At 47.0% G+C, this 25,763-nt stretch overlaps 1 protein-coding gene across 3 annotated transcripts in view; it reads left to right on the plus strand.

Annotated features, from left to right (window-relative positions):
- Nucleotides 1-1,225: 1,225 nt before the first annotated feature.
- Nucleotides 1,226-25,763, plus strand: part of LOC139050971 (TNF receptor-associated factor 6-like) — a 112,699-nt gene continuing 88,161 nt past the window's right edge. The window contains exons 1-2 of one of the 3 annotated variants that reach the window (XM_070527891.1): nt 1,227-1,558; nt 16,088-17,470. In XM_070527891.1, coding sequence (XP_070383992.1) covers nt 1,274-1,558; nt 16,088-17,365 — 1,563 coding nt within the window. In that variant the 5' untranslated portion in view covers nt 1,227-1,273 and the 3' untranslated portion in view covers nt 17,366-17,470. Of the gene's footprint in view, nt 1,559-6,100; nt 9,347-16,087; nt 17,471-25,763 lie in introns of those variants that run through there. The other 2 variants (XM_070527890.1, XM_070527892.1) reach the window with 2 other exon arrangements.

Below are 25,763 nucleotides of genomic sequence, written 5' to 3' on the forward strand. Positions count from 1 at the left end.
AGCCAACTCCGCACCACTTCACACGGAGCAACAAAACTGTAGCAATAGTAACACAGTTGTTCTGCTCTCGCTACACTCCCTACAGTTCTAAGAGTGTACATACTTCGCCACCAAGAAGTCCTTTCGCCGAACAAATTCGTCGACGAGTGCGCTCTGCAGCAATTGTCGCTAAGCGTGCCCGTGTAGCAGCCGGCGAATGACACTAGCGGCAAAACTTACTCGCTCCAAGTGCACTTAAGCTTGCACTTGTGACCCGTGTGCCAGAGATACACGGGAATTGCAGCTTGCTTAAAGCTGTTATTTAAATAATATAAATTTGCCGAGTTTATTCCTGCGTCTTTGCGGTCAACGAAACAGGCGAGCGCAAATGTGCTCTCACGCACCTGTGCCAAGCAGTGGGACTCACGTGGTGTTCGATCAGGTTGCCGTTCCTGCCAAGGATGTATGAGTGCAATTGTGGCGTAACGGCTGTACAAGGTTGTACCTTAGAGTAAAATCTTGTGGCCTAATGAATAGATCATTGGGGCGCTGCACTTGAAAACCGTCGTTCGATCCCACAACGGGAAAATACCTTAAATTTTATTTCAAGAAAGAGCGACTCGCAAGTCAGCAGCAGCATCTAGAAGCCACAGTGAGGAAAGGCCGAGAGGTTCAGATGGTCTTTTCAAGATTCTTTTTTTTTATCCGATTGTTTCTTCATTTCACAGCTAGTGGAGCTTCTATCGTAGAGTGATCATCGGTGCCTCAGGAGATTTTCCACAACTTGTAGTTCCAACGTTCGTGACCTCTACAAATCAAAGGTGCGATCTTGTACGCGTTCCAAAATAGAACGGAGGCGGTTCGTTCTTTACGTCACGAAATAGGCGGTATGTTCCGTTCCGTTCGTCCGATAGCAGACGACAGGGAATGATTGATAGCAGATATCAAGCTGCAATTGTCGTCATGGCGTTCGGCACGATTCAAATTGACGAATCGTATTTGGCTTGGTGGAACGAACCGCCTCCATTCTATTTTGGAACGCGTACAAGATCGCACCCCAAGTATCCGTAAAGGCGATAACATTGTCGGTAACTACATTTGCGCAGCTAGGCGATCTGATAATTTCTCCACCGTTCCATACCCGTTCGCGAGCGACGCCGTGAACAATGAGCAAAACGGCGTGCGCTTATCAGAGTGATAGCAACCTTGGCAACCGCTCAGAGGGCAAAGCGCTGGCAACGTTTTGAAGTTTCCGCAGAACGACGTTTGCCAGTCGACATATGTGCGCTTCGTCATGGCTTCTCAAGATCAGCGATACACGCTGTGTGGTTTTACCGAAGAATTGGACTGGAGACCTTTGCATTTCGCCGAGCGTATTCCTGCTCACAGAATATGCAACGCGTGTGGTGTGCTGCCCAGAGTGACCGTTTTTCTGCCCTGTCGACACGTGCTTTGCAACAGCTGCTACGATCAGTGCGTGCTCCATGAGGGTCACGCCTGCCCACTCGACGGTGACCAGTTTCTTCCACAAGAGTCAGATTGGAGAGCTTTTCCTTTGGAGAACCTGCTCAGGCGGAAGGTAGGAAAAGAATGCGTGAGGAAAATAATCCGTGTACTAATGCTAGCGCGATCAATTTTGCGAAGTTCACTGAATATATTGACACGTGTATTTATCTTTATCCGGCCACCTCGTTTCGCCGCTTAACAAATGTAATCGCACAGCGCGGGAGGCGGCTGTGTGTATCCGAAGTTTCCGGAAAGTTATCGATGCTTCTACCCGGCTGGCTGTTGTCGCCGAACCTTGTGATATCTGATTTCATCGCGTGACGCGAATGGTGTAGAACTTTGTGGGAGGCACGCGGGTCCCGACGATTAGTCTGGAACATTCGACGACTGATCTATAAAAGCCGACGCGCTTGACCCGCAGATCAGATTTTCGACGATCGTCGACCGTGTTCGCCGCTATAGTTGTGCTATAAGTGTAACCTGTTTTTGTGGGCACAGGTTCGCCCCATAAAAGTTTTGTCTTTCACAGTATTTGCTACTGTGTTCTTCAACGTCACCACCACGTGACATCTGGTGGAGGTCCTGGGTAAGATGTCACGTGGTGGTGACGTTGAAGAACACAGTAGCAAATACTGTGAAAGACTCACAGAATATGCTCACAGAATATGCAACGAATACTTTTATTTGGCGAACCTGTGCCCACAAAAACAGGCTACACTTATAGCACCACGATAGCGGCGAACACGGTCACCGATGGTCGAAAATCTGATCAGCAGGTCAAGCGCGTTGGCCTTTATAGATCAGCCGTCGAATGTTCCAGACTAATCGTTCGGACCCGTGTGCCTTCCACAAAGTTCTACACCATTCGCGTCACGCGATGAAATCAGATAACACAAGGTTCGGCGACAACAGACAGCCGGGTAGAAGCATCGATAACTTTCCAGAAACTTCGGATACCTACAGGTGCGTCCCACGCTGTGCGATTACATTTGTTAAGCGGCGAAACGTGGTCCCCCGATAAAGATAAGTACACGTGTCAATACTGAAAAAGCAAAATGGGGAATTGTTAGAAATACAGGCAATTTTCTGTTAGAGCGGATGAATTTTGTATAAGCTCGATGAAAGGCTATATTATATTACCTAGGAGTGAAACCGTGAAGAGAATCATATAGTTGGGCGCTATTGTCCGTACGTATGTGATGTGGCTTTGAACTCGCCATAATCCTAGCTTCCACTTACTGCTGATTGAAAGCTATGCGAACCCGTGCACAATCAGAAATATTCAGCGTATTATGCATCGAGTATAAAGCAACACTATTGATTTAGGCGCAGGTGCAGCGGTGGCGTAGAGGTAGAACACCCGCCTCGCGTGCAAGATGTCCGTGGTTCGAATCCCGGTGCCGGCATTTTTCCACCGGATTAAAAAAAAAATCCGCGTGTTGATGAAATTGCACAAACAGGCCTGGAGTGTGGCCTGATCCCGGTGACCAGAACCGGTAACGCACTCCCTCACCAGAGCAGGATTGGCCACCCTGGTGCAGTACTTGGCCACAACCTCCTATATGAACACAACAATCAAACCCCGGCCCTCAGTCCCCAGCAGCTGCGAAGCAAATGACCACGGCGGCGGTCAGACCTGCGGCGCAGCAGAGGGTGCTAAGAATCACTGGCTCCGGACAGGCCGCCATTGGAATATGAACCTGGCAACGTTTAACGCTAGAACGTTATCTAGTGAGGCGCGTCTAGCAGTGCTATTGGAGGAATTAGAGGGCAGTAAATGGGATGTAATAAGGCTCAGTGAAGTTAGGAGGCCAAAAGAAGCATATACAGTGCTGAAAAGCGGGCACGTCCTGTGCTACCGGGGCTTAGCGGAGAGAAGAGAACTAGCAGTCGGATTCCTCAATAATAAGAATATAGCTGGTAACATACTGGAATTCTATAGCATTAACGAGAGGGTGGCATGTCTTGTTCTGAAACTTAATAAGAGGTACAAAATGAAGATTGTACAGGTCTACGCGCCTACATCCAGTCATGATGACCAGGAAGTCGAAAGCTTCTATGAAGACGTGGAATCGGCGATGGGCAGAGTGTAAACTAAATACACGATACTAATGGGCGACTTTAATGCCAAGGTAGGCAAGAAGCAGGCTGGAGACAAGGCAGTGGGGGAATATGGCATAGGCACTAGGAATAGCAGGGGAGAGTTATTAGTAGAGTTTGCGGAACAGAATAATATGAGGATAATGAATACCTTCTTCCGCAAGCGGGACAGCCGAAAGTGGACGTGGAGGAGCCCGAACGGCGAGTCTAGAAATGAAATAGACTTCATACTCTGCGCTAACCCTGGCATCATACAAGATGTGGACGTGCTCGGCAAGGTGCGCTGCAGTGACCGCAGGACGGTAAGAACTCGAATTAGTCTAGACCTGAGGAGGGAACGGAAGAAACTGGTACATAAGAAGCCGATTAATGAGTTAGCGGTAAGAGGGAAAATAGAGGAATTCCAGATCAAGCTACAGAACAGGTATTCGGCTTTAACTGAGGAAGAGGACCTTAGTGTTGAAACAATGAACAACCATCCTAAGGAGTGTGCAATGGAAAACGGTGGTAACTCCGTTAGGCAGGATACCAGCAAACTATCGCAGGAGACGAAAGATCTGATCAAGAAACGCCAATGTATGAAAGCATCTAACCCTACAGCTAGAATAGAACTGGCAGAACTTTCGAAGTTAATCAACAAGCGTAAGACAGCTGACATAAGGAAGTATAATATGGATAGAATTGAACATGCCCTCAGGAACGGAGGAAGCCTAAAAACCGCGAAGAAGAAACTAGGAATTGGCAAGAATCAGATGTATGCGTTAAGAGACAAAGCCGGCAATATCATTACTAATATGGATGAGATAGTTCAAGTGGCTGAGGAGTTCTATAGAGATTTATACAGTACCAGTGGCACCCACGACGATAATGAAAGAGAAAATAGTCTGGACGAATTCGAAATCCCAAAGGTAACCCCGGAAGAAGTAAAGAAAGCCTTGGGAGATATGCAAAGGGGGAAGGCAGCTGGGGAGGGTCAGGTAACAGCAGATTTGTTGAAGGATGGGGGACAGATTGTTCTAGAGAAACTGGCCACCCTGTATACGCAATGCCTCATGACCTCGAGCGTACCGGAATCTTGGAAGAACGCTAACATAATCCTAATCCATAAGAAAGGGGACGCCAAAGACTTGAAAAAATTATAGACCGATCAGCTTACTGTCCGTTGCCTACAAACTATTTACTAAGGTAATCGCAAATAGAATCAGGAGCACCTTAGACTTCTGTCAAGCAAAGGACCAGGCAGGATTCCGTAAAGGCTACTCAACAATAGATTATATTCACACTATCAATCAGGTGATAGAGAAACGTGCGGAATATAACCAACCCCTATATATAGCTTTCATTGATTACGAGAAAGCGTTCGATTCTGTCGAAACCTCAGCAGTCATGGAAGCATTACGGAATCAGGGTGTAGACGGGCCGTATGTAAAAATACTGAAAGATATCTATAGCGGCTCCACAGCCACCGTAGTCCTCCATAAAGCAAGCAACAAAATTCCAATAAAGAAAGGCGTCAGGCAGGGAGATACGATATCTCCAATGCTATTCACAGCATGCTTACAGGAGGTATTCAGAGACCTGGATAGGGAAGAATTGGGGATAAAAGTTAATGGAGAATAGCTTAGTAACTTGCGATTCGCGGATGATATTGCCTTGCTTAGTAACTCACGGGACCAATTGCAATGCATGCTCACTGACCTGGAGAGGCAAAGCAGAAGAGTGGGTCTAAAAAATTAATCTGCAGAAAACTAAAGTAATGCTTAACAGTCTCGGTAGAGAACAGCAATTTACAATAGGCAGCGAGGCACTGGAAGTCGTAAGGGAATACATCTACTTAGGGCAGGTAGTGACGGCGGATCCGGATCATGAGAAGGAAATAATCAGAAGAATAAGAATGGGCTGGGGAGCATTTGGCAGACATTCTCAGATCATGAACAGCAGGTTGCCATTATCCCTCAAGAGAAAAGTATATAATAGCTGTGTCTTACCAGTACTCACCTACGGGGAAGAAACCTGGAGGCTTACGAAAAGGGTTCTACTCACATTGAGGACGACGCAACGAGCTATGGAAAGAAGAATGATAGGTGTAACGTTAAGGGATAAGAAGAGAGCAGATTGGGTGAGGGAACAAACGCGAGTTAATGACATCTTAGTTGAAATCAAGAAAAAGAAATGGGCATGGGCAGGACATGTAATGAGGAGGGAAGATAACCGATGGTCATTAAGGGTTACGGACTGGATTCCAAGGGAAGGGAAGCGTAGCAGGGGGCGGCAGAAAGTTAGGTGGGCGGATGAGATTAAGAAGTTTGCAGGCACGGCATGGCCACAATTAGTACATGACCGGGGTTGTTGGAGAAGTATGGGAGAGGCCTTTGCCCTGCAGCGGGCGTAACCAGGCTGATGATGATGATGATGATTGATTTATTACCTTTCTATTTGTTGCGCTAACTCGCACCCGTTAGTGAGACATAGGGTGCTCTTCTTTGTCTTTATCTTTTAATAATTTTTTACGCAGGCATTCTGCATCTTCCTTTCATTTCATCTTCTATCTTCCATTTCAAGACCAAGTTCAAGTCCGTGAGTGAAGTTTTCGTCATTCCACGCGACTTTGAAAATTCGAAGCGGCGGAAGCCCCGTTAGGCCTCGATAGGCTTAGCGCGTGAGCGACCGCCTCACCACTTAATAACCGGATCGCTTGTGCCGAGCGTACGAGATGGCTACATCAGAGGACATGGACCTCCAAATAACACCCCCGCATCCGGTTAACAACGCGGACGAAAACGGGGACACAAGACTAATTTCCGAAGCGAGGACTAGCAAACGGCAAGAGATCGCCGCCCACAGCCAGGCGACGGATGGCTGGCAGTTAGTTCTATCGCGGCGACAGCGAGAGGCTGTCAAGCGCAACGACAGGGAAACGGCTCCCAACAAGAATAACATAAACGGACAGCCATCAGCAGGCGGCGCGAAAGGAGACGGGCAAATCGGTCGTCGCAACATGCGCCCGAGGAAGGGGAAGCCTCTGCCACCATTACCGAAGAATGACATCAAGATAATACTGAAGCCACACAAAGGACTAATGCTCAAGGAATATCTGAGAACAGAAATACCGCAAGCGATTATTCGGGCTACCGGGACGATAATCACCGGAAACGGACCGAACCAGCGAAAAATCACTGGAGAGGATTTCACACTGCGAATCCGAGAGGGAACAAATATCATCATCGTCTCCACACCTTCACTGGAAGTGGCGGACGTCATTCGCCGAATCACGTGCATGGAGCTGCGAGGAAAGCAACACCCCTTCAACGTGTACGTAGCGGATCCAGATGATAGCTACAAAGGGGTGGTGCACGGATTCCCAGCACACACCGAATCAGCAGATCTCCAGCAACACCTGCGCGTCAGGACCCAAGGAGTCACCATCGAAAGGGCCCGAATGCTAGGAAGCTCTAATACCGCTCTCCTCACCTTCTCGGGAGGCACGCGCCCCAAATGCGTGTACTACATGGGAGTGGAGATGCGGTGCACGGAGTACAGGCCAACAATCCAAATGTGCCTGGAATGCATGCAAGAGGGACACCGCTCGGACGTTTGTCCGAACCCCAAGAACATATGCCGTGGCTGCGGACTCGAAAATCCACCCCCGCAAGGACACGAATGTGAAGTGAAGTGCGCCGTGTGCAGGGCGGCGGGGCACGAGACGCGGCGGTGCCCGAACAAACTGATTGCCGCCAAGCGCGTGAAGACGACTCGCCAGTCTCGATCGCGGGAGCGGTCGGTACAGAACACCAAAACGGCACCGGGGCGCTGGTTCGAGTCCATGGAAGAGGAGGACTTCTACCGGCACCGATCGCGATCCAGATCTCCACACGGAAGTAGAGCGAAGAGCAATACTCCGTCGAGGGACCCCTCCAGCTCCAGGGCTTCGCAGCGGTCAAATTCGCCACTGCCTAAAAAACAGCAGGTGAGCTGGGCGAGGGTTGTTTCTCCCACTGCTCCAAAACAGAATACTGGTGAAAATGATAAACGCATTCAAAAATTGGAAAAGGAAAATGCACGACTAAGAGAACAGCTCTCAGGAGAAGAACGCAAACGACAATCACTTGAGAAACAAGTGTCAGAGTTAGAGGCGCGCTTCAATAGCACAATACCACAGCAGGAAATGCCGCGTCAATCTGAAGAAATAGCCAAAGCGAAAGCGGTGGCAGATATAAACTCCGTCTCCACGCAGTCTCCGACAACCCAAATCTCACAAAACGCGCAGATAACGGCAGCGCAGATCCAGACAATGATCGCGGAAAACTTGAAAATATTTATGCATGAAATGATGACATTAATTACCCAAAGGTTAACGGAATTTCAACAACAGTGCACGAAGGACTTCGAGATACACAAGGGGTTCGTGGCGGAACAGCTTAGGGCAGTCTCGAAGGCTGTTCCAACCAAAAAACGCGCAATTGCGATAGGAGCGGGTTCGGCAAAAACTAAAATAAGCCACTGCGTAACAGAATCCGACGGCTCGGACACGGAAACGTCACGGGCTTAAAATAAGAGTGGGCAACATGGCTAATCACGCTAAGAAATCACAACGAATACAAAATTCAGACCAATTAGAGATATGGCAATGGAACTGCCGCTCCTTCTCCAGGAAAGCGGCAGTGTTCCACCAGTTTATCAAAAACTCCGGAATCGCTCCGGACGTGATATGCCTGCAGGAGGTCGGGGCCAAGCCGGCCAAACTGCAGGGATACTACACTCTGAGCGATCCTCAAAATTCGAAGGTCGCCACGCTGGTGAGCAAGTCGATAAACGCTCAATTATTAACACTTCCGCCAACTGAGGGAGATACTAATTCCATTGTTATCAGTGTGATGCCAAATAAACGAAGTAAGGCACACACACTAATCACTAATCTGTACAGTCCTCCCAAAAGCAAAGGGAACGACCTACCCCACATTCTCTCAGCAACAAAAGATTTAGCGGGCACCAGGGATAAGGCGGTGATAGTAGGTGACTTTAATGCACCCCACATACTATGGGGATACGCGAAAACGTCGCCCAAAGGGTTCCTACTCGAGCGCACCGCAACGGCCTTGGGCTTACGGGCAATCAATCAGATCGGAAAACCGACGCGCACGGGTAACAGCGTCAGTAGAGACACGGCGCCCGACCGTGCCTTTACAATTAACATCAGAGACGCACAATGGGTTTCCTTTGATGAAAATTTGGGAAGCGATCACGACATAATCCGAGTAGCGCTCTCCACGCCCAACATACGGAGAACAATAGGAAAGACTAAATTAACTGACTGGCCTCGTTATAGAAAACTCCAGAGAGCTCTAGAGGAGTCGGATACAGCCCCGACCAACATGCGAGAATGGACCGAATTCCTTCGACGAGCACACGGGGACACCACTAAAGCCATTGAGCGTACAGCGGAGGTGCCGGTGATAGACTCTCACCTGGTCAGCCTATGGGAAGAGAGGCGGAAACTGGCCAAGAGGTGGAAAAGACAACGTCTAAACAAACACCTGAGACAACGCATCGCTCTCTTGCTCGCTAAAAACGAGTGGGCGACGTTCTGTGGAACCCTGTCAGGAACTCTGGGAACAAGCAGTACGTGGCGAATACTACGAAGCATGCTAGACCCGATGAGCACGCGTACTGAGAATAACAAGAAGCTCCAAATTATAGCAGACAACTTCGAGGGTACAGACCAAGATCTCGTTCATGCGCTTCAGAAAAAGTACATAGGACTCTCACCTGCCACGGGATCCTCCTACGCGAGGAGACAATACGCGGGGCAGGCGAACCCTAAATTAGACGAAGATATAACGTACCCGGAAGTTTATGAGGCGGCACAATCCGCAGTTAAAAACTCGGCACCGGGCCCAGACTCGATCACAAATGCAATGATTCGAAACATGGATTCGGTAGCCCTAGCGAAAATCACAAAGATATTTAATAGCGAGTGCTGGGCCAAGGGAGACTTGCCCCAAGAGTGGAAATTGGCTAAAATAATCATGATCCCCAAACCAAAAAAGAATCCCTCGATTGATACACTACGGCCGGTGTCGCTCACGTCCTGCCTAGGTAAGCTCTATGAAAGGGTTATCCATAGCAGATTGCAGCGATATCTGGAAGAGCGGAGCTGGTTCCCGGACTCCATGATAGGATTTCGCCCGGGTTTATCTTGCCAGGACGCATTCCTCCTACTTAGAGACGAAATTCTAACTAATATACCGTACGGCGACGAGAGACTAGTCCTAGCACTAGACCTTAAAGGAGCCTTTGACAACGTCTCTCACGCCGCAATATTGGAGGAACTCGAACTCGCGGGTTGTGGTGAGCGCACATACAATTACTTAAGAGCGTTTCTTTCCAACCGCGAGGCGAGCATCAGTATTGGCCAAATCACTTCGGATTTATTTAAAATGCCTGACAAAGGAACACCACAAGGAGCTATATTATCTCCTCTTCTCTTCAACATTGCGATGTGTCGCCTCGCGCGCGATCTGGATCGGATACCCGACCTAGGTTACACGCTCTACGCAGACGACATCACGCTGTGGACGAGCAGAGGTTCACTAGGGGATAAGGAATATACGCTCCAAAGTGCAGTATTAGCGGTGGAGAAATTTTCTAGATGGAGTGGCCTGAAGTGCGCACCCGAAAAATCTGAGGTTATCCGGATACACGCGAAAGGCTGCAAATCCAGAGGATCGATTAACATTGTGGTGGAGGGCCAATCAGTCCGAGAGGTACCCACGATGCGAGTCCTGGGTTTGTGGCTTCAGAGCGACGGGAGAGCACTACAGACACTCAAGACCCTCAAATCCACAGCCAACAACGTAGCCCAAATGATACGTCGCGTGACGTATCGAAACGCGGGAATGCGAGAAGACGACACCCTAAGGCTGGTACAGGCCTTAGTGGTTAGTCGAATAACGTATGGCTTACCGTACCAAATCCTGAACAGGAAGGAGGAAAAGCAGGCTGACACAATAATCCGAACCGCTTTCAAAGCTGCTCTGGGCCTGCCTAAATGTACTTCAACGGAGCGCATGTTAGCTTTGGGAGTGCACAATACTTTCGACGAACTAAGGCAAGCCACCCTGATGCGACAGAGGGAGCGCCTCAGCTTCACAAAAACTGGTAGGGCAATATTGGCTAGACTCAATATCCCAGCATACCCCATTTATCTCACAGAGCAGGCCGTACCTCTCCCTCCTTCTATGAGATCCAAAATTACAGTAGCCCCAATTCCAAAGAATATGCATCCAGAGTACAACAAAGAAAGGCGCAAAGCACGTGCACAACACATTCAATCAGCCTACTCTAATAACCATAGGTACAACACGTACTACACGGACGCAGCTCTGTATGCAGAGACGACCGGGCAGCGCTACCAAAGGAGGTACGCCCTCGCAGTCGTGAACGCTATCAGCCAACAGCTTATTACCGCGTCGGCCACGGCGGGATCCCCAACCTCGGCCGAAATGTTAGCAGTGGCGATCGCACTCGCTCACGCGGAGCGTTCGCAAAGGGACTCGGTCGTGGTCACGGACTCCCAGGAGACATGTCGCATGTTTCTCAAGGGGCACGTGACTGCGGCTAGCCTCGCGATAATCCCCAGATCCTTCAACCACCATCATCGCCTACTCTGGTGCCCGGGCCACGCGGGGGTACAGGGGAACGAAAAGGCTAACGCGTTAGCTCGAGAGTTGACTAACCGAGCGACGGCGTCCTCTTCTAACCCCACCCACCCGCACTACCCCTCACAAAATTCCACCAATTTAAATGCCAAAGACATCCTTGCTCATCAGCGTGGAGTCCGAAGAAAATACCCGCCGCCTCACCCACAACTTAACGGGGAAGAGGCCGCCGATTGGCGTAAAATACAGACCGGGGTGTTCCCCCATTTAAAATTGCTGAACGCCATGTATCCCACTCGTTATAGGGCCAACTGTCCTTGGTGCGGTGGCATACCTACCCTAATGCACATAACCTGGGAGTGCACTAAGCACCCTCATAGGCCAAACACCAGTAGGACAATGGAGCAGTGGGAGGCACAGCTCGCCCGCTCGGACCTGGCAGGACAAAAGTCCTTAATTAGCCAGGTCAGGCAGGCGGCAGAGGCCAGTGGGGCCCTGGACTGAGAGGCTCCGACCACCCCTCCTTCAAATCTTTATAATTACAATAAAGTTTCTCTCTCTCTCTCTCTCCTTGATTTTTTCTCGTCTGTCTTGTTCTCCGGCATTTATTTTGCAGATAGATATCTAGATAAGCCAGGGCTCCGCTGGCTCTTGCCATCTTCTCAGCTCTCTGTATCAGCTTGAGCTGGTCGACGAGGGCCGAGCTGGACAGCAGTGCCTCCTATTGCTCCCTCGTGGTGTTCGTGTCGGGGTGTTCTATGTTGTGTATTGTGGACTCCGAAGAATTGTGGTAGAGTGTTTGTGTGGCCCCACAGCACGGGCACTCGTCCCTGTAGGCTGTGGGGTGTATCCGATGTCTTATGTGTAGGTTATGTGCATCCTCTGTCTGCAGAATTCGATGGGGTGGTGGATATCGCAAGCGACGCCCTCTGTGGTAGTTCACCGTGGCTGAATACTCGAGGTCGACAGGGTGCAGGTCTTCTGCAGCCGGCGTGATGAGTGCTCGGATATGTACGAATCCTCGAGCTGCCCTGTCGGCTTGCAGCTTGTCCGTGATGCCAGTGTGGCCCGGTATTCAGACGATGGTTTGGGTGGTGAAGTACTCAGGGTCCTCCTTGAGTATTTGGGCTAGGACTCATGCAGCAGGTCTTCCAATTGTTCCTTGTAGCAAATGGCCGCAGGCCTGTTCGGAGTCCGTGAGGATCGTCAGTGGTTGGTTTGCGTGTTCACCTTCGCGGATCGCTAACTGCAAACTTTCTTCCGCGGCGTCGGATGCTAGGTTGCATGCACTAATGAAAAGCGATACTGATTGACTAAATTGCATTAATGTATTAACTGATATTCTCTCAATAACGATATAAAAGTAGAGTGTTCAATGATTCAAGCACAATACCCGGAGCATTTGGCTCTTGCTGCGTCTGTGTTTGCTCCATCTGCGCTCGACTTGCAATGCATTGAATCGGTATCGCGTACAATAGCTCCTACAACCTGTACTTCATCGTTCGAAGAGGGTGGGATCACGCAGCCCTCCACGCATATGCGTATACAAGTTTCCCGCTGAATGGGAGTGTTTTAGAGCGCAGCTCTTTGGCGTCCGTTCCTGGGTTTCGCGTCGTCGTCGGCGTCGTCGTCGACGGCGTCGGCCTCGTAACCAGCTCGCCTCCGCCGCCGCGCTCCGCCGCCGCGCATGCGCCGCTGCTCCGCCGCCGCGCATGCGCGCTGTCGGCTCTCCGGGCGAGGGAGGATGATGGAAGGGAGGAGGAGAGACTGTGGAGGAGGGCTGGCTACACAAATGGCTCTTTGGCGTCCGTTCCTGGGTTTCGCGTTGTCGTCGGCCTCATAACCAGCTCCGCCCCCCTTTCATCCCCCCAGCGCTAGCAGCGACCGACTGATACCGCTTTCGTGAGTCCGCTACCGCACTCACGAAAGACGTCGTGCACTTCCTGCAACTCGCATTAACCGTCCATCGATCCACACCGATGTTAGTAGTGGGGGACTTTAATGTTGACATAAAGACAAACAGCAATTTCCTAACACTTATGCGGGAGAACATCCCGTTCCTCTCGCTCGTAACGCGTCCCACGGCTGTGACAACCTCGCGAGGCACTTGTATAGATCTCGTCTTTGAGAATCAAGCATTGGTGTACCAAGTCGAACATATATCAGTCTATTTCTCCGACCACAAAGCTTCCTTCATGACTGTCAAGAACTGTTAATGGAGTCTTTGTTAAAGGAATACGTGTGAAAAATAAAAAAAAAAATTCTGTGATAGCGCATACATGTGTTGCTCGATTTCTTTGCCTCAATCTATCGAAAAGGTGAAACAGCTTATTTGCTGCGCTCAAATTTCGCATTAGGAAGTAACGTAATCGTCGGTAATTTTTTTAATGTGCGTAAACGTTAGCGTCACGGTAACTCGCCGCACTCTGTTTGCGGGTCACCGGCTGACCTCGCTCGCGGACGAGGAATTCTCCATGGCGCAGAGATGATGGGTCTGGGACCCAGTTGTTTGGTTAGCGGCAGCCACACAGCGACGTGCCCAATCAGCGGCGGAGGCTTGGTCACAATGACTGCGCTCTAACGTTGCCGGCAGCCGCACAACCACGGATCACGCGTCGTGATTGCTCAGTGGCTTTGGTGTTGCGCTGGTAAATACGAGGTCGCGGGGTAGAATTGCGGCTGCGGCGGCTGCGTTTCAATGGGAGCGAGCTGCAAAAATCTTCGCGTACAGCGAATTTACGGCATGTTAAAAAACCCAAGGTCTTCTAATTTAATTTGCTGCCCCCAACTACGGTGTGCCTCATAAGCAAATCGTCGCTCCATAAATATTGTTGTTGGGCAAGCTAGTTCCTAATGGCTAAGAAAAGTTGCGGTGGCAAGTAAAGACAAGGAAGAGTTGGTAGCGAAACGCGCAAACGCCGGCTTTTAAATAAATCTAATTTGAGTCAGAAGCATATATAAAAGTTTTTCTCACATGTGAGTGAACCCAAAAAAGTAACATTTGGGTATGTGATATTTCTGTACGCGTTGAGGAATATGATTTCTTTCTCGTACAAAAACGCATACAGCCAACTAACGCAATCATCCCCCTTCTTTAAATTGAAGCAACAAACGAAAAGAAACCCATGGAAACCATGTGAACCCATATCTTGTTCGTTGCTTCATTGCGCATGTCTTGTGTTTTATATTGACGTGTCTGACCGAAATAAAATTCTGTTGAGCGTTTGCGCTTGCCCGTCCATCAGTATTTAATTTCAGCGCACACTCTAAATTCATGAGGAGGGCCATAGCGGCTACGTGTATTCAGGCAGCACTCATGCGAGCACGAGATGGAACAAAGTTTTTCAAATCTGACAGCACGGTAAACGGAAGCATGTCTTCCTCGTTGTTGCATCACTTAAGTATCTGGAATCACCTTGCAAAAAAGAAAGAGCGGATAGGTTCCGAACTAGCACGCAAAGAAAAAGACAAGCGAACGCTGCACGTGGTGCCCGATTCGCACAAGTTATGGCACAACTTGAGCAAATTATCCAACCGACATAATGTAAATTTACTCTTCAGTACCCCTTGTAAGCTATGTAAGGTATGCAATCGAACGAAAGAGCATAGTAGGCCCCGCGTCACCAACAATCGTAAAATTAGGTTCGCACACTGTACGCTCAACATGGTTTGTCAGATAGCATTAAACTAGTGTATGTAGGACAAACCGGAAAGTTTTGTAATGATTCAGCACATCCATACAGCAGCAACGTCAAGATTAGCCATAGATGGCATTTAGGGCTCCATTGGAATAAGTGAATATGCACTGCCATGATTGAGATAACGAAGTTTCTAGTGGAAAAAAGTAAGGAAGGATAAATTATGCAGGCATGTTGTATTAAAAAGCTTGGATATTGCTATGTAAGCGTGCCGTTTTTAGCCTTATCAGAAATAGAAATTGCCTTTTCATGAATGAAAATGATTTTGTCATGTAGATGTTTGTGTACGCATGCCTATTCCGGGATGGATATATAAGGGCTGGCCTTCTTCAAATCATCATTTAGTTGGCAGTCAGCGTTTCTTTCTGTGGTACTTGTCTCTCTGTGTGTGTTCGTATCAGTATCGCTTTTTGAATATGATTCTCAATTAAATTAATTCTGTGTGCCCTGGGTGCTTCGTACCCTTGACATCGCTCTACAGAGACGTTTACAGCATAAATGGCTCACCTCAAGGAGCTTCTCACCACAGCCGAGTTGGAGAAACTCATACCTAAGCACACCGAGTCACTTTTGGTCGTCATGTGGTTCAGACACCTGAGGACCGCGCTGCCCTACTGGAAAGAAAGCGGATATCCGAACGCCAAACAAACGGAGCTAAGGAAATTACCTCAACCTATTAAGACATTTCATCTTCAACAATCCCCCGAATTCCCAGTGCACATACCGTGAGTTCGCAAACACGGTGCAAGCGCTGTCAAAGTTTTGCTTCAGAAAATTACCGATTCGTGAGAATCCTCCTTCTGGCCAAGCAGCAGTTCTTCGCTTAAGGACCCGCTCGAGTGGGGTTGGCTGCCGGATTCGTTCCTTCCTAACCATTTCTCTTGGGATTACGGTGAATATCCTAAAAGAACATTATTCACGCCTATCTCACAGCATCACCTGACGAACGAATTTATTCGCTTCCCTTCATAGCAACACTACGATGAGCCATATCTTGATGTCTATTCACACTTTTTCACATTAGACGAACCTTGAAGCATTGGAAGTTCAAAGACATAAAATAACGTATGGAATATGTTAATATCGAAGGTGGTATGAAGATGCTAATGTATAAAATTGCTCAAAAACTCTTTTTTCCCCTTTCAGGTAAAATGCTGGAATGAAGAACGTGGCTGCGACATAGTTTTGGCTGCATCAGAGCTAAACAAGCATTTCTGCAATGAGTGTGACTACCACGCTACATCGTGCCCTAAATGTTCGAAGCTCGTGCTCCGTAGTAATGTTGCCGGGCATTTAGAAAGCAAATGTGAAGATTATGCGCTGTCTCTGACGTCCTGGGCTCTAGAAAAATCAGACAGTGACCAAAAAGCAGTGATGGTGGCTGTGAATGCAAGCTTAGACGTGCGAGTAGTTGAAATGAAAGAAAGGCTGGACGATCTTATGAGGGATCATGCTGCCCAAAATGATCACCTAACTAATATTTCACATTGCATCAACACGGTCAAGGAAACACTGCTACAAAGGTCTAGCGAAAGTAGTACCTTGGATCACTTTGCTTCACAATCTACAGTTACGTTATCCTCAGTCAGAGCAGTCGAGGAAAAATTGATTGACCACAGCGGTGAGGCGCGCATGCTTGCAGGAGCAATAACCGATTCAATAAGAGAGCTGAAGGAAGGCTTAGAAGACACGAAGCGAACTGTCAACCACCTCAAAGAGAACAATATGCAAAACACGTTGCAAGCGGAGTTGAGAGAACGGTTGACGTCGGATACCGCTGTGCTCAAGAAAACTTGCGAAGGTGTTGAAGCACTCAAGGAAGGTTTTGGAAAATTGCTGGACGGAAGCACAAGGACAATCTGCACAAAGTGCGCAGGAAGTGTTGCTGGCATTACTGAAGTGGAGGGCACTGAGAAGCAAGAAGATGCGAGTGCATTAAATAAACAAAAAGAGTTGGCCCTAAATACAATCAACATAAGGCGATATGAGTTTTTTGCTAAGGGATACGAAGCAATGAAGGACGACGCCTATTCGAAAGGCTCTCATTCTTACTCGAGTGAGAAGACATACATGTGCGGCTATCACTTGTCGCCAGGAGTGTACTTCAGAAAAGAGGCAGACCATGTGCTATTGCATGCTGATTTTCAGCTGCACAAGGGTGTGATCGATGAATTTCTACAGTGGCCTTTCAGTCAGGACATTCAGCTGACCGTGAAACATCCGTCCGAAAGTAAACGGCGTCAGATACGGTGGAGAACGGACGGCGAACATGGGTTCTATGGAAGGCCCGAACAATCGAGTAACGAAATCGGCTATGCCCCCCTCCTCGCAATTCACCTAGACGATCTTGAACGTGGAGGGTACGTCAAGGACGACAAGCTTCATATAGTGTGGGAGCTTCTTCCGAAAGATGTAGCAAAATAAATGAGGGGAACTTTACGTATTCCATTAAATGCCCAAGCAGTTTTGTTTCCGGGAAACGAATATCGCTCTTCCCGGCAACTTCGTTGAAACCAAAATAAAGCATCGTCCTGAACATTGTTCAAATATATTTCAATACCTACGTATCTACACGACACCGCTTTAGTGTTAGCTTATAAGATAGCCTCCGAGCCGTGTAATGTTTCTTTCAAAATATGGCGGGAGTGAGTCGAAGTCGGAAAGAATTCTAAAATATTTCATAATAGTTCATTCTTTATCTACACATCAGCAAAACGACGAATACGTTAGAGAGGATGCCTTCATTGATGGAACAAGTGCTAGAATTTCTGACGAAACACTCCGTGAACGTTAATGCACTTTGTATCTCACAGAGTTCTTTTGCTTAATCTCACACTGTTTTTTTATCCCCTGCTAACTTACGGTACTCACACAAAGCACAATCATCTTTAATATATTTGTTTTTGCTGCACCATATTTAAACATTACATGTGGCTGATAGCACAATTATAACCATTGAACTTAATTATTCGATGAAGCCGACAGTAGTCTAATACCATTTAGACGCGTGTTTGAGTAACAAGATTACACTAGGTACATTTACTACTATTTTATTAGCAGCCATATTCTGCGAATTGTAGCTATTGAACTTACAAGGCATATACATCTGGAACGAATTCTCTTGAAGGCACCGGTGTTGAGATATGCGCCGTCGAACTTTCGATGAAAATTCACTGTTGGTAAACGGGTTTTTAGAGTGCATTGTTGGTGCATTTACGACATGATTTAGGATCCCCCCCTCTCCCCAGTAAAAGAAACCGCACGAAAGAAGCGGTAGGCACGAGACAATGGCTACTGTCAACATTGTATGCCATGACGTCATGAAATGCATGCAATAGGCGGAGCCGCAGACGCGTTAATGCGGAACCCGAAAAAGTAACATTTGGGTATTTGATATTTCTGTACGCGTCGAGGAATCTGATTTCCTTCCCGTACCAAAACGCAGAAAGCCAACTAACGCGATCCTCCCCCTTCTTCTTTAAGCGAAATCCTTTCACTAACAAGCGGGCTCGGCACTGCAGCTTTCCTGAAGAACATCTGCATCGCAAGATGCGCCAAAGCGAAAAGAGCTCACGTGCTCCTTCAGAGGCGTCCGTTCTTTTGTATGTTGAAGGCGCTTGTGCCACGTCTACCCTTACTTTCGTTCTGTGAGTTCTTTTTTTCTTTTTCTTGTTTTGTTTTTTTGCACTCTTCAATCAGGGCACTGTTTTCATTAGTTAGTAAAGCGCCGCTATACGCATTGGAGCAAAAGAGTAACTGGAGCACCAACATATTTTGTCGCCTACTTTGAAGACTAATATCTTGAAACACGGGTCACCCTCAGAATTCTTTCCAAGTGGATACCCCTTCGGACATCCCGGCTACAATTCATAAATTAGAATACGCACCATAATGCAGTTACTTGTGAAATTATCTAGTGAATTGCGGTAATTACCCTATTAGGAATAGTAATTTCTCGTACAAGTATGTCCGCCTCATCAAGCAAATTAGTTAAACGGTTGGAATTGTGCTATCTGCGACAGCCAATTTTTCAGTTGGTTCAGCTTAAAAAAACGCCTGGTGTAAAGAAAGAGAGAGAGAGCCAAACTGTGTGGGAAACGCCGAGATATAAATCGTGAAGATTTCGTGAATCGTGAGTTCAGTGGAGCGCGTCAAGGAAAAACAAAAATCCCGCATCACAGGATGTGGAACGGTCTCGATTGTGAACTAACCTAATTGATTTCTCTTGAAGCACAACACAAAACACTTGCAATATGGGCACCCAGATAATGCACTGGAATGCGAGAGGTCTAATACACAATCTTCATGACATTAAGGAACTCCTAAACAAGTTTAATCCAAGGGTGCTGCACGCGCAAGAGACGCACCTCAATCTTCATACACTAACTACCTATCATACACTCATACATACATCATATCATACATAGCATACACTAACTAGGTCGGACAATATGCCATTTACCGCAAAGACTATAACGATGCTTTCGCCTCGTCAGGAGTTGTTGCTATAATAGTTGATAAGGGCGTCGCCGGCCGATATTTACAGCTGCAAACGCCCTTTGAAGGCGTTTCCGTCTGAGTAGTGTTTTTTGTAATCTTCTGTCCGTCACTTCTTTATACATCCCGCCCAGCTATCGACTTTCGAAAACAGAATTTGAAAGCTTTATTGCACGACTTCCGGAGCCCAATGCTGTTGTTGGAGACCCAAATGCACGCAATACTTTGGGGGGTGACTCTCGATGTGATGCCAGAGGGCGCCTTACAGAAAGTTTCTTGTTATATATAGAGATGCATATATATTAAATAAGAAAGAACCGACTTTTTACAGCGTTGAAATAAGGAATTTTCATACAAAGACGTAAACATTGCATCAAGTACAGTCATGTCATACTTGGAGAGGAAGGTTCTTAAGAATCTATACGGAAGTGATCATTTCCCGATTATATTAAAATTACCAAAACGGGACAAATGCTCCACACATGTGCCCTAGAGGAAAGTCGAATCAGCGGACTATCAGCGACACAGAGAGCTCACATGTTTGACTAGGGATGACATTCGTATGGTTACTACTGACGATGGAGACAGTTTGGGCCTTTCCTTTCAGCTCTCCGCCTCACCGCGCGCCAAATTGATCCGCCCGATTGTCGGCTCCCCTGCCGCACTTTCACTCGCACATACCACACACGACTTCATAAGGAACTGTCGATATGTATCCAACAAACAAATAGATCTCCTTCTTAACGGCGTGTTCCCTAGTGGAACGATGAATGTAGGGAAGCGCGAAATAAACAAAATAAACCTCGGGATCACTTCCGTGACTCTCCGTCCGCAGAAAACCTCATCTGCTTTTAGAAAAGGAAGTAGGAAGGTAGAAGAACGCGCCGCCATGCGAAACGAGAAACCTGGCCAAAATACGCCGCCGGCATTATTCCTTATACAGACGAATGAAAAGCCTGGACCAGCGTAAACGAAATATTGGCCGAAAATGTCGTCTTCTACCACTAGTAAACACACAAGGAGAGACTTGAGGACCAGGCTGATTGTCTAAGAGCACATTTCGAGAACATTTCCAGTACATCCCCTTACACAAATAGATTTCCAAGATACCAGTGTCAAGCAGAGCAACAGTCCCTGGCTCGCAAAGGCACAGGCAATGAAGCATAGAATTGCCCACTTGGCATGGCGGAGTTTCAGGCTTCACTGAATTGTTGTAATAAGATCGCACCAGGAAGTGATAGAATACTATATAAAATCATCAAACACTTACACCCTGAAGCTCACAGAAAATTACTGTCGCTCTTTAACTCTATGTTCTCTGCCTGATAAATTCCATCCGCCTGAAAAGAAGAAATCGCAATTCATATTCCCAAAGAGGGCAACGACCCTTTTTCGACCAGCGGTCACAGGCACATACCTCTGGCAAGTTGCATGTGCAAACTCTTTGAGAAAAAGAATAAGCGGCACATCCTATATTTTCTTTAAAGAACAAAATGCTGGATCCCTTACAGTGTCGTTTCAGGGAAGGTAGATCCACAACAGACCACCTTGTCCGCATCGAGACAAATATCCGTGATGCCTTTGTGCACAGTTTTTCTTGTTTGTATTTTAGACATGGAGAAGGCGTACGACACAACAGGACGTTTAGGAATTCTCCATGACCTGACTGGAATGGGAGTTCGAGGCAACTGGCTGAACGTGATCCAGAGTTACCTCTCCTATCGCACGTTCCGTGTTAGCGTTGGTAATGTTCTGTGTCGTCCTTTTACGAAGCAAGCTGGTGCTGCACAAGCTGGTGTGCTGAGCTGCACTCTTTATACTGTCAGTATGAACTCGATCCAGACTGTCATACCATGTGCTATGTTTTATTCCGTATATTTGAATGACATCCAGATGCGTTACAAATCATGTAATCTAAGAGTTTGCGGGCGACACGTACAGCTTGGCTAAAATAACTTGTCTAAGTGAGCGGATGAGAACGGTTTCAAACTAAACCACCAAAAAAGTACGGGCGTCCTTTTCTCGAACAAGAGAGGCGTACTACCAGACCCCGTTATAGACCTTCATGGAGAACGACTATCTGTGAATTCCGAACGTAAATTCTTAGGTATTATCTTAGACAATAAACGAACCTTTATTTCCCATCTGAAGTATCTTAAACTGAAGTGCCTCAAGACTATGAGCCTGTTGCAGCTATTGTTACGTGCATCCTGTGGAAGGCGTAGGAGATGCCTAATCAGCTTGTATAAAAGCCTATTACGACCAAGCCTTGACTACGGAGCCATTGTATATAATTCTGCTACGCCTAGTGCTTTGAAAATGTTAGATCCTATCCACCAATTGGGCGTCCGCCTTTCTACAGGCGCCTTCCGCACAAGCCATGAACAAAGCCTGTACGTTGAATGTAACGAATGGTCTCTACACTTCCCGAGGAGATATTTTAGCTTCTCCTATGCCTCAAAGGTACAATCAGGTGTTGATCATTCGTGTCATTCAATCATTCGCAAATTGATCAAGATCAGGCTTTTCCGTAACCACCTAGCCACCAGGCCTCCTCAATACCTCCGGTTGGAAGCACTTACAGAAAAAAAAAAGGCGTCCCGCTTTTAGAGAATGTCCTAATGGCTTCTACTCGGCTTCCACCGCCTTGAGAATGGGAATGGCAGACTATCCAACGTGACATCTCTTTCTTCGAAATATCGAAACGAGCACCTGAGGCTCACATACAATCACATTTTCTTGAACTGAAGGAGAAGTATTCCTGTGATAAATTTTACACTGATGCTTCGAAACCTCTAGCTGGTGTTCCTTACGCAGCTTTCGGACCCTCATTTTCAACGTCTCAGGTACTAAATCCAAACACCAGAATATTTACAGTGTAAGCATACGCTGTACTCTCGGCTATTCAACACATAAGGCTCACAAATGTGGCTAAGGCGATTGTGTCCACAGACTCAGTAATTGTTGTGAGAGCCCTACTTAGTCTTGGAAAGCACAATAGCTTTGTTTTCAATGAACTGCACAGCTTGTTGTGCTCCGCATATATGTACAACCAAGTGATTGTCTTATGCTGGGTACCTGGCCAATAAGGTATAATAGGCAACGTAGCTGCTAACGAAAATGTTACGTCAGGGAGTTTTAGTGACACAGACGGAAATATCCTTATCACTGCAACAAGCCTAAAATCTTATCTACGCCGTCAACTGAGGAATCGTTGGCAAAGAGAGTTGGATTTACAAGCATCGAATAAGCTACACATGATAAAACCAAAAGTATAGAACTCGATAAGTGAGAAAACAGCACGGTAAAAGGAAGCACTTGTTTGCCGATTAAGAATAGGACCCACTTACAGTAATCGCTCTTACCTCTTGACTGTGGGGGTTCCTCCGACTTCTAGTAATTGCGGCAATTATATCACTGTCCTCCAAGTTCTTAATCAATGCTCTGCAATAGAAGCAGAGAGGAAAAAGTGTTTCCCTTCTGCATATCGCGAAAATATACCTCTTCACCCGGCATATTTTCTTAGCAATGATTCGCTTTTTAACCTGAAATTAGCCTGAGTTTTTCCGTCAAACATTCACGCTGAAAATTATTTTGCCAGGTAATTTTAAGTACACGGTTAACAGCCCTTGTATTCAAGGGCTCTCTCGAAGCTCTTGTGTCACGGTTATGTTTTGTTGCATCATGTTTTTAACGAAACCCGATTGCGATAGCCCAGATCACTAACCAGTCAGCTTCATTATTCTAGTACCTACATATTTCACGCAATTTACAGCGACAGGTTTTAGTCCCTTTTTCAGCCATGTCATATCTACGATAAGGAATTCACTGTCCACGGCATCCGCAATTCATCGATATAATTACCCTTTGTTATGATACTCTTTCTCTATACCTGGCCCTTGCGTCATAAAACACCACATAAAACACCATCGAAGCTGCGTTCAAGTTTCCTTTCCTCGGCAATGCTTCCTCATGTAATTATCTCTTCCGCATCTGCTATTAACTGGCCGCTGCCAAGCTCGCAAGCAAGCTAAAAATATCGGTTCTGGGTTTCGGCAGACGGCAGTGTTCAGTCTACGAAGCTATAAGTACAACGAACGATTGGAGATTGTAATACAGAAAACGACGTGAAACAAATAAGGTGAGAGAAGAAGCGGGTATCATAGGCGAAAACAAATTGTGCAAACGCCACGCAGTGTGGGAATCTGTTCTGCGAAACATTATGCAGGTACCTGGCTATCCAGCACTGTTTGGGTTCCTGCTAGACGTGCCAGGTGGACCAACATGTTCCCTCAAATTGAGTAGTGTGTATATCGCGACCACAAGTCTGTGCGGCAACAGCGACAGGACGACAACCACTTTGTAACGATCTTGTGGCAGCAATGAAATGATTTCTCGCGTGCCGTTTGGCGCCAGCTTGCGCCATATTGATTGTAGCGTTCGACATAGTTAGTGGACGAAACTAAGCTACACACATCCAATATGACGTCATCAGCGACTACGTCGGCACATATGATAGCTTCTTGTAGAGTTGGTTAAATCGGCGATTGCATTCGTACTTAGGCCCAGAAATATGGGGACTTAATTAACTTGGGCACGATAAGGAAGTCGGTACAACATCTTACCGTTTTTACGTAGCCTCATCTGCTTCGACGAAATTACAGGGCAAAGCGGGCCGGTCCCGGTGGCCATGCCGTCTAATACGGTGCTTCAAAGATCGGGCTGTCGCACGGACAGAAGACCGGAAAGTGGCATGGGGTGCAGGCGCCGATCGAGTCTTTTAAGGAGCTGTCTGGCTATGGAACGTGAAAAAGTTGCGTACGATTGTGGCCTAAGAAAAAAAAAACAAATCGTGTCCTCATCGGTGCATATTCCCGGAGGATTCTTTTCGGCCACAAACTGTCACTTTCGGTGATACTACCGCCTTCGTTTGACGTAGTGCTCAACCAGCCAATTAGATCACCCGATTTTGCTCAACCAGCCAATGAGCGAGTATCTCTGGAGCACCTCAGCAATTTGCCACGTCTACATAACGTGCGACACGTGCAAGCAGCAATCCGGAGCTGTAGCGATGCTTAACCAGGTGTCGCTGAACATCTGTGCCGGTAACTCCGCGTGTATTGTGTGAAAAGTAGATTATATGCGACTATATATTATATATATATATATATATATATATATTATATTAATAATAATTGCATATTATACATTATTATTATTATTATTATTATTATTATTATTGTTGTTGTTATTATTATTATTATATTATATATTATATGCGACCAGCTCGTGCCTGGAGGAGGCGCCTTTTCAAGATTTTCGCGGCTTCTCGCTAAAGGTAGTTGGGGGTGCTGCGTGCCGGGAAGCTTCGTGCGGATGTTCAACCAGCTGCAAAATGCCGGCGACGTTTTGTGCGCCGCGCTGTAACGGGAATTATTAGTTGCAGTTAAAACGTCCACGTGTTTTCTCTCCTAAAGTGCAAGGCAAGAAATTTCTCGATATAGGCTAATCTGCACAAAAATAAAATTGACTGGTTCTGTCCAAAACCGCCAGGCTAAGTATTTGTGTGTTTTGTGTGTGCAAAGGTATAGTGTTCTTGTTTTGCTTCGGTAGGGCTTCTGTATGTTTCTTCTATCCTTAGTGAAAGCTATAGGAGAGGCGGTGGTGCATATTAGGTCGATCTTATTTGGGCCATCTTTGCTGTAATTTTGTACCTATGCAAGTGTCACTTTAAAGATTACGTCATTCAACATGCCAGGTATGTTGATCAAGCAATCTCATGAGACGCCCGCCGCCCTTCTGCGGGCGACTCACGCACTGCTGTAGCTGGATATTAATAGGAAGAATATTAACTTTCACAATTCTTGGCAGGCTTCAGATGGGCCTTTTACAGGACGGATACACGCAGCTAGCCAGTTCTCTATACTAGACGACCGTGAGACATTACAAAGGTGCAAAAAACTGGCGGTTTTAGAATACAGATGCAAAAAGTCAGTGCAGAGTCTGCCAAAGCAGATATAATAAAAGAAATTGAAAAATTCACAACGCTAGCTTAGACGCTGCGCACAATGCGAAATATGGAACAGAAGTTTTTAATCCACAAGGACACAAGCCAACCAACAAAGACACCAAGGACAACCCAGGGGAAAATACTTGTAGTATCTAATTAAAACAAAGAAACTATAAATTAAGGGAATTGAAAGTGGTTGAAAAGACAACTTGCCGCAGGCGGGGAACGATCCCACGCCCACGCATTACAGATGCGATGTTCCAACCAATTGAGATATCGCGGCACCGTTTTCCCATAAACTTTCCGGGGTGTTTA

This window comes from Dermacentor albipictus, chromosome 10, assembly GCF_038994185.2.
Source record: "Dermacentor albipictus isolate Rhodes 1998 colony chromosome 10, USDA_Dalb.pri_finalv2, whole genome shotgun sequence".
In the NCBI taxonomy this organism is placed as follows: domain Eukaryota; kingdom Metazoa; phylum Arthropoda; class Arachnida; order Ixodida; family Ixodidae; genus Dermacentor; species Dermacentor albipictus.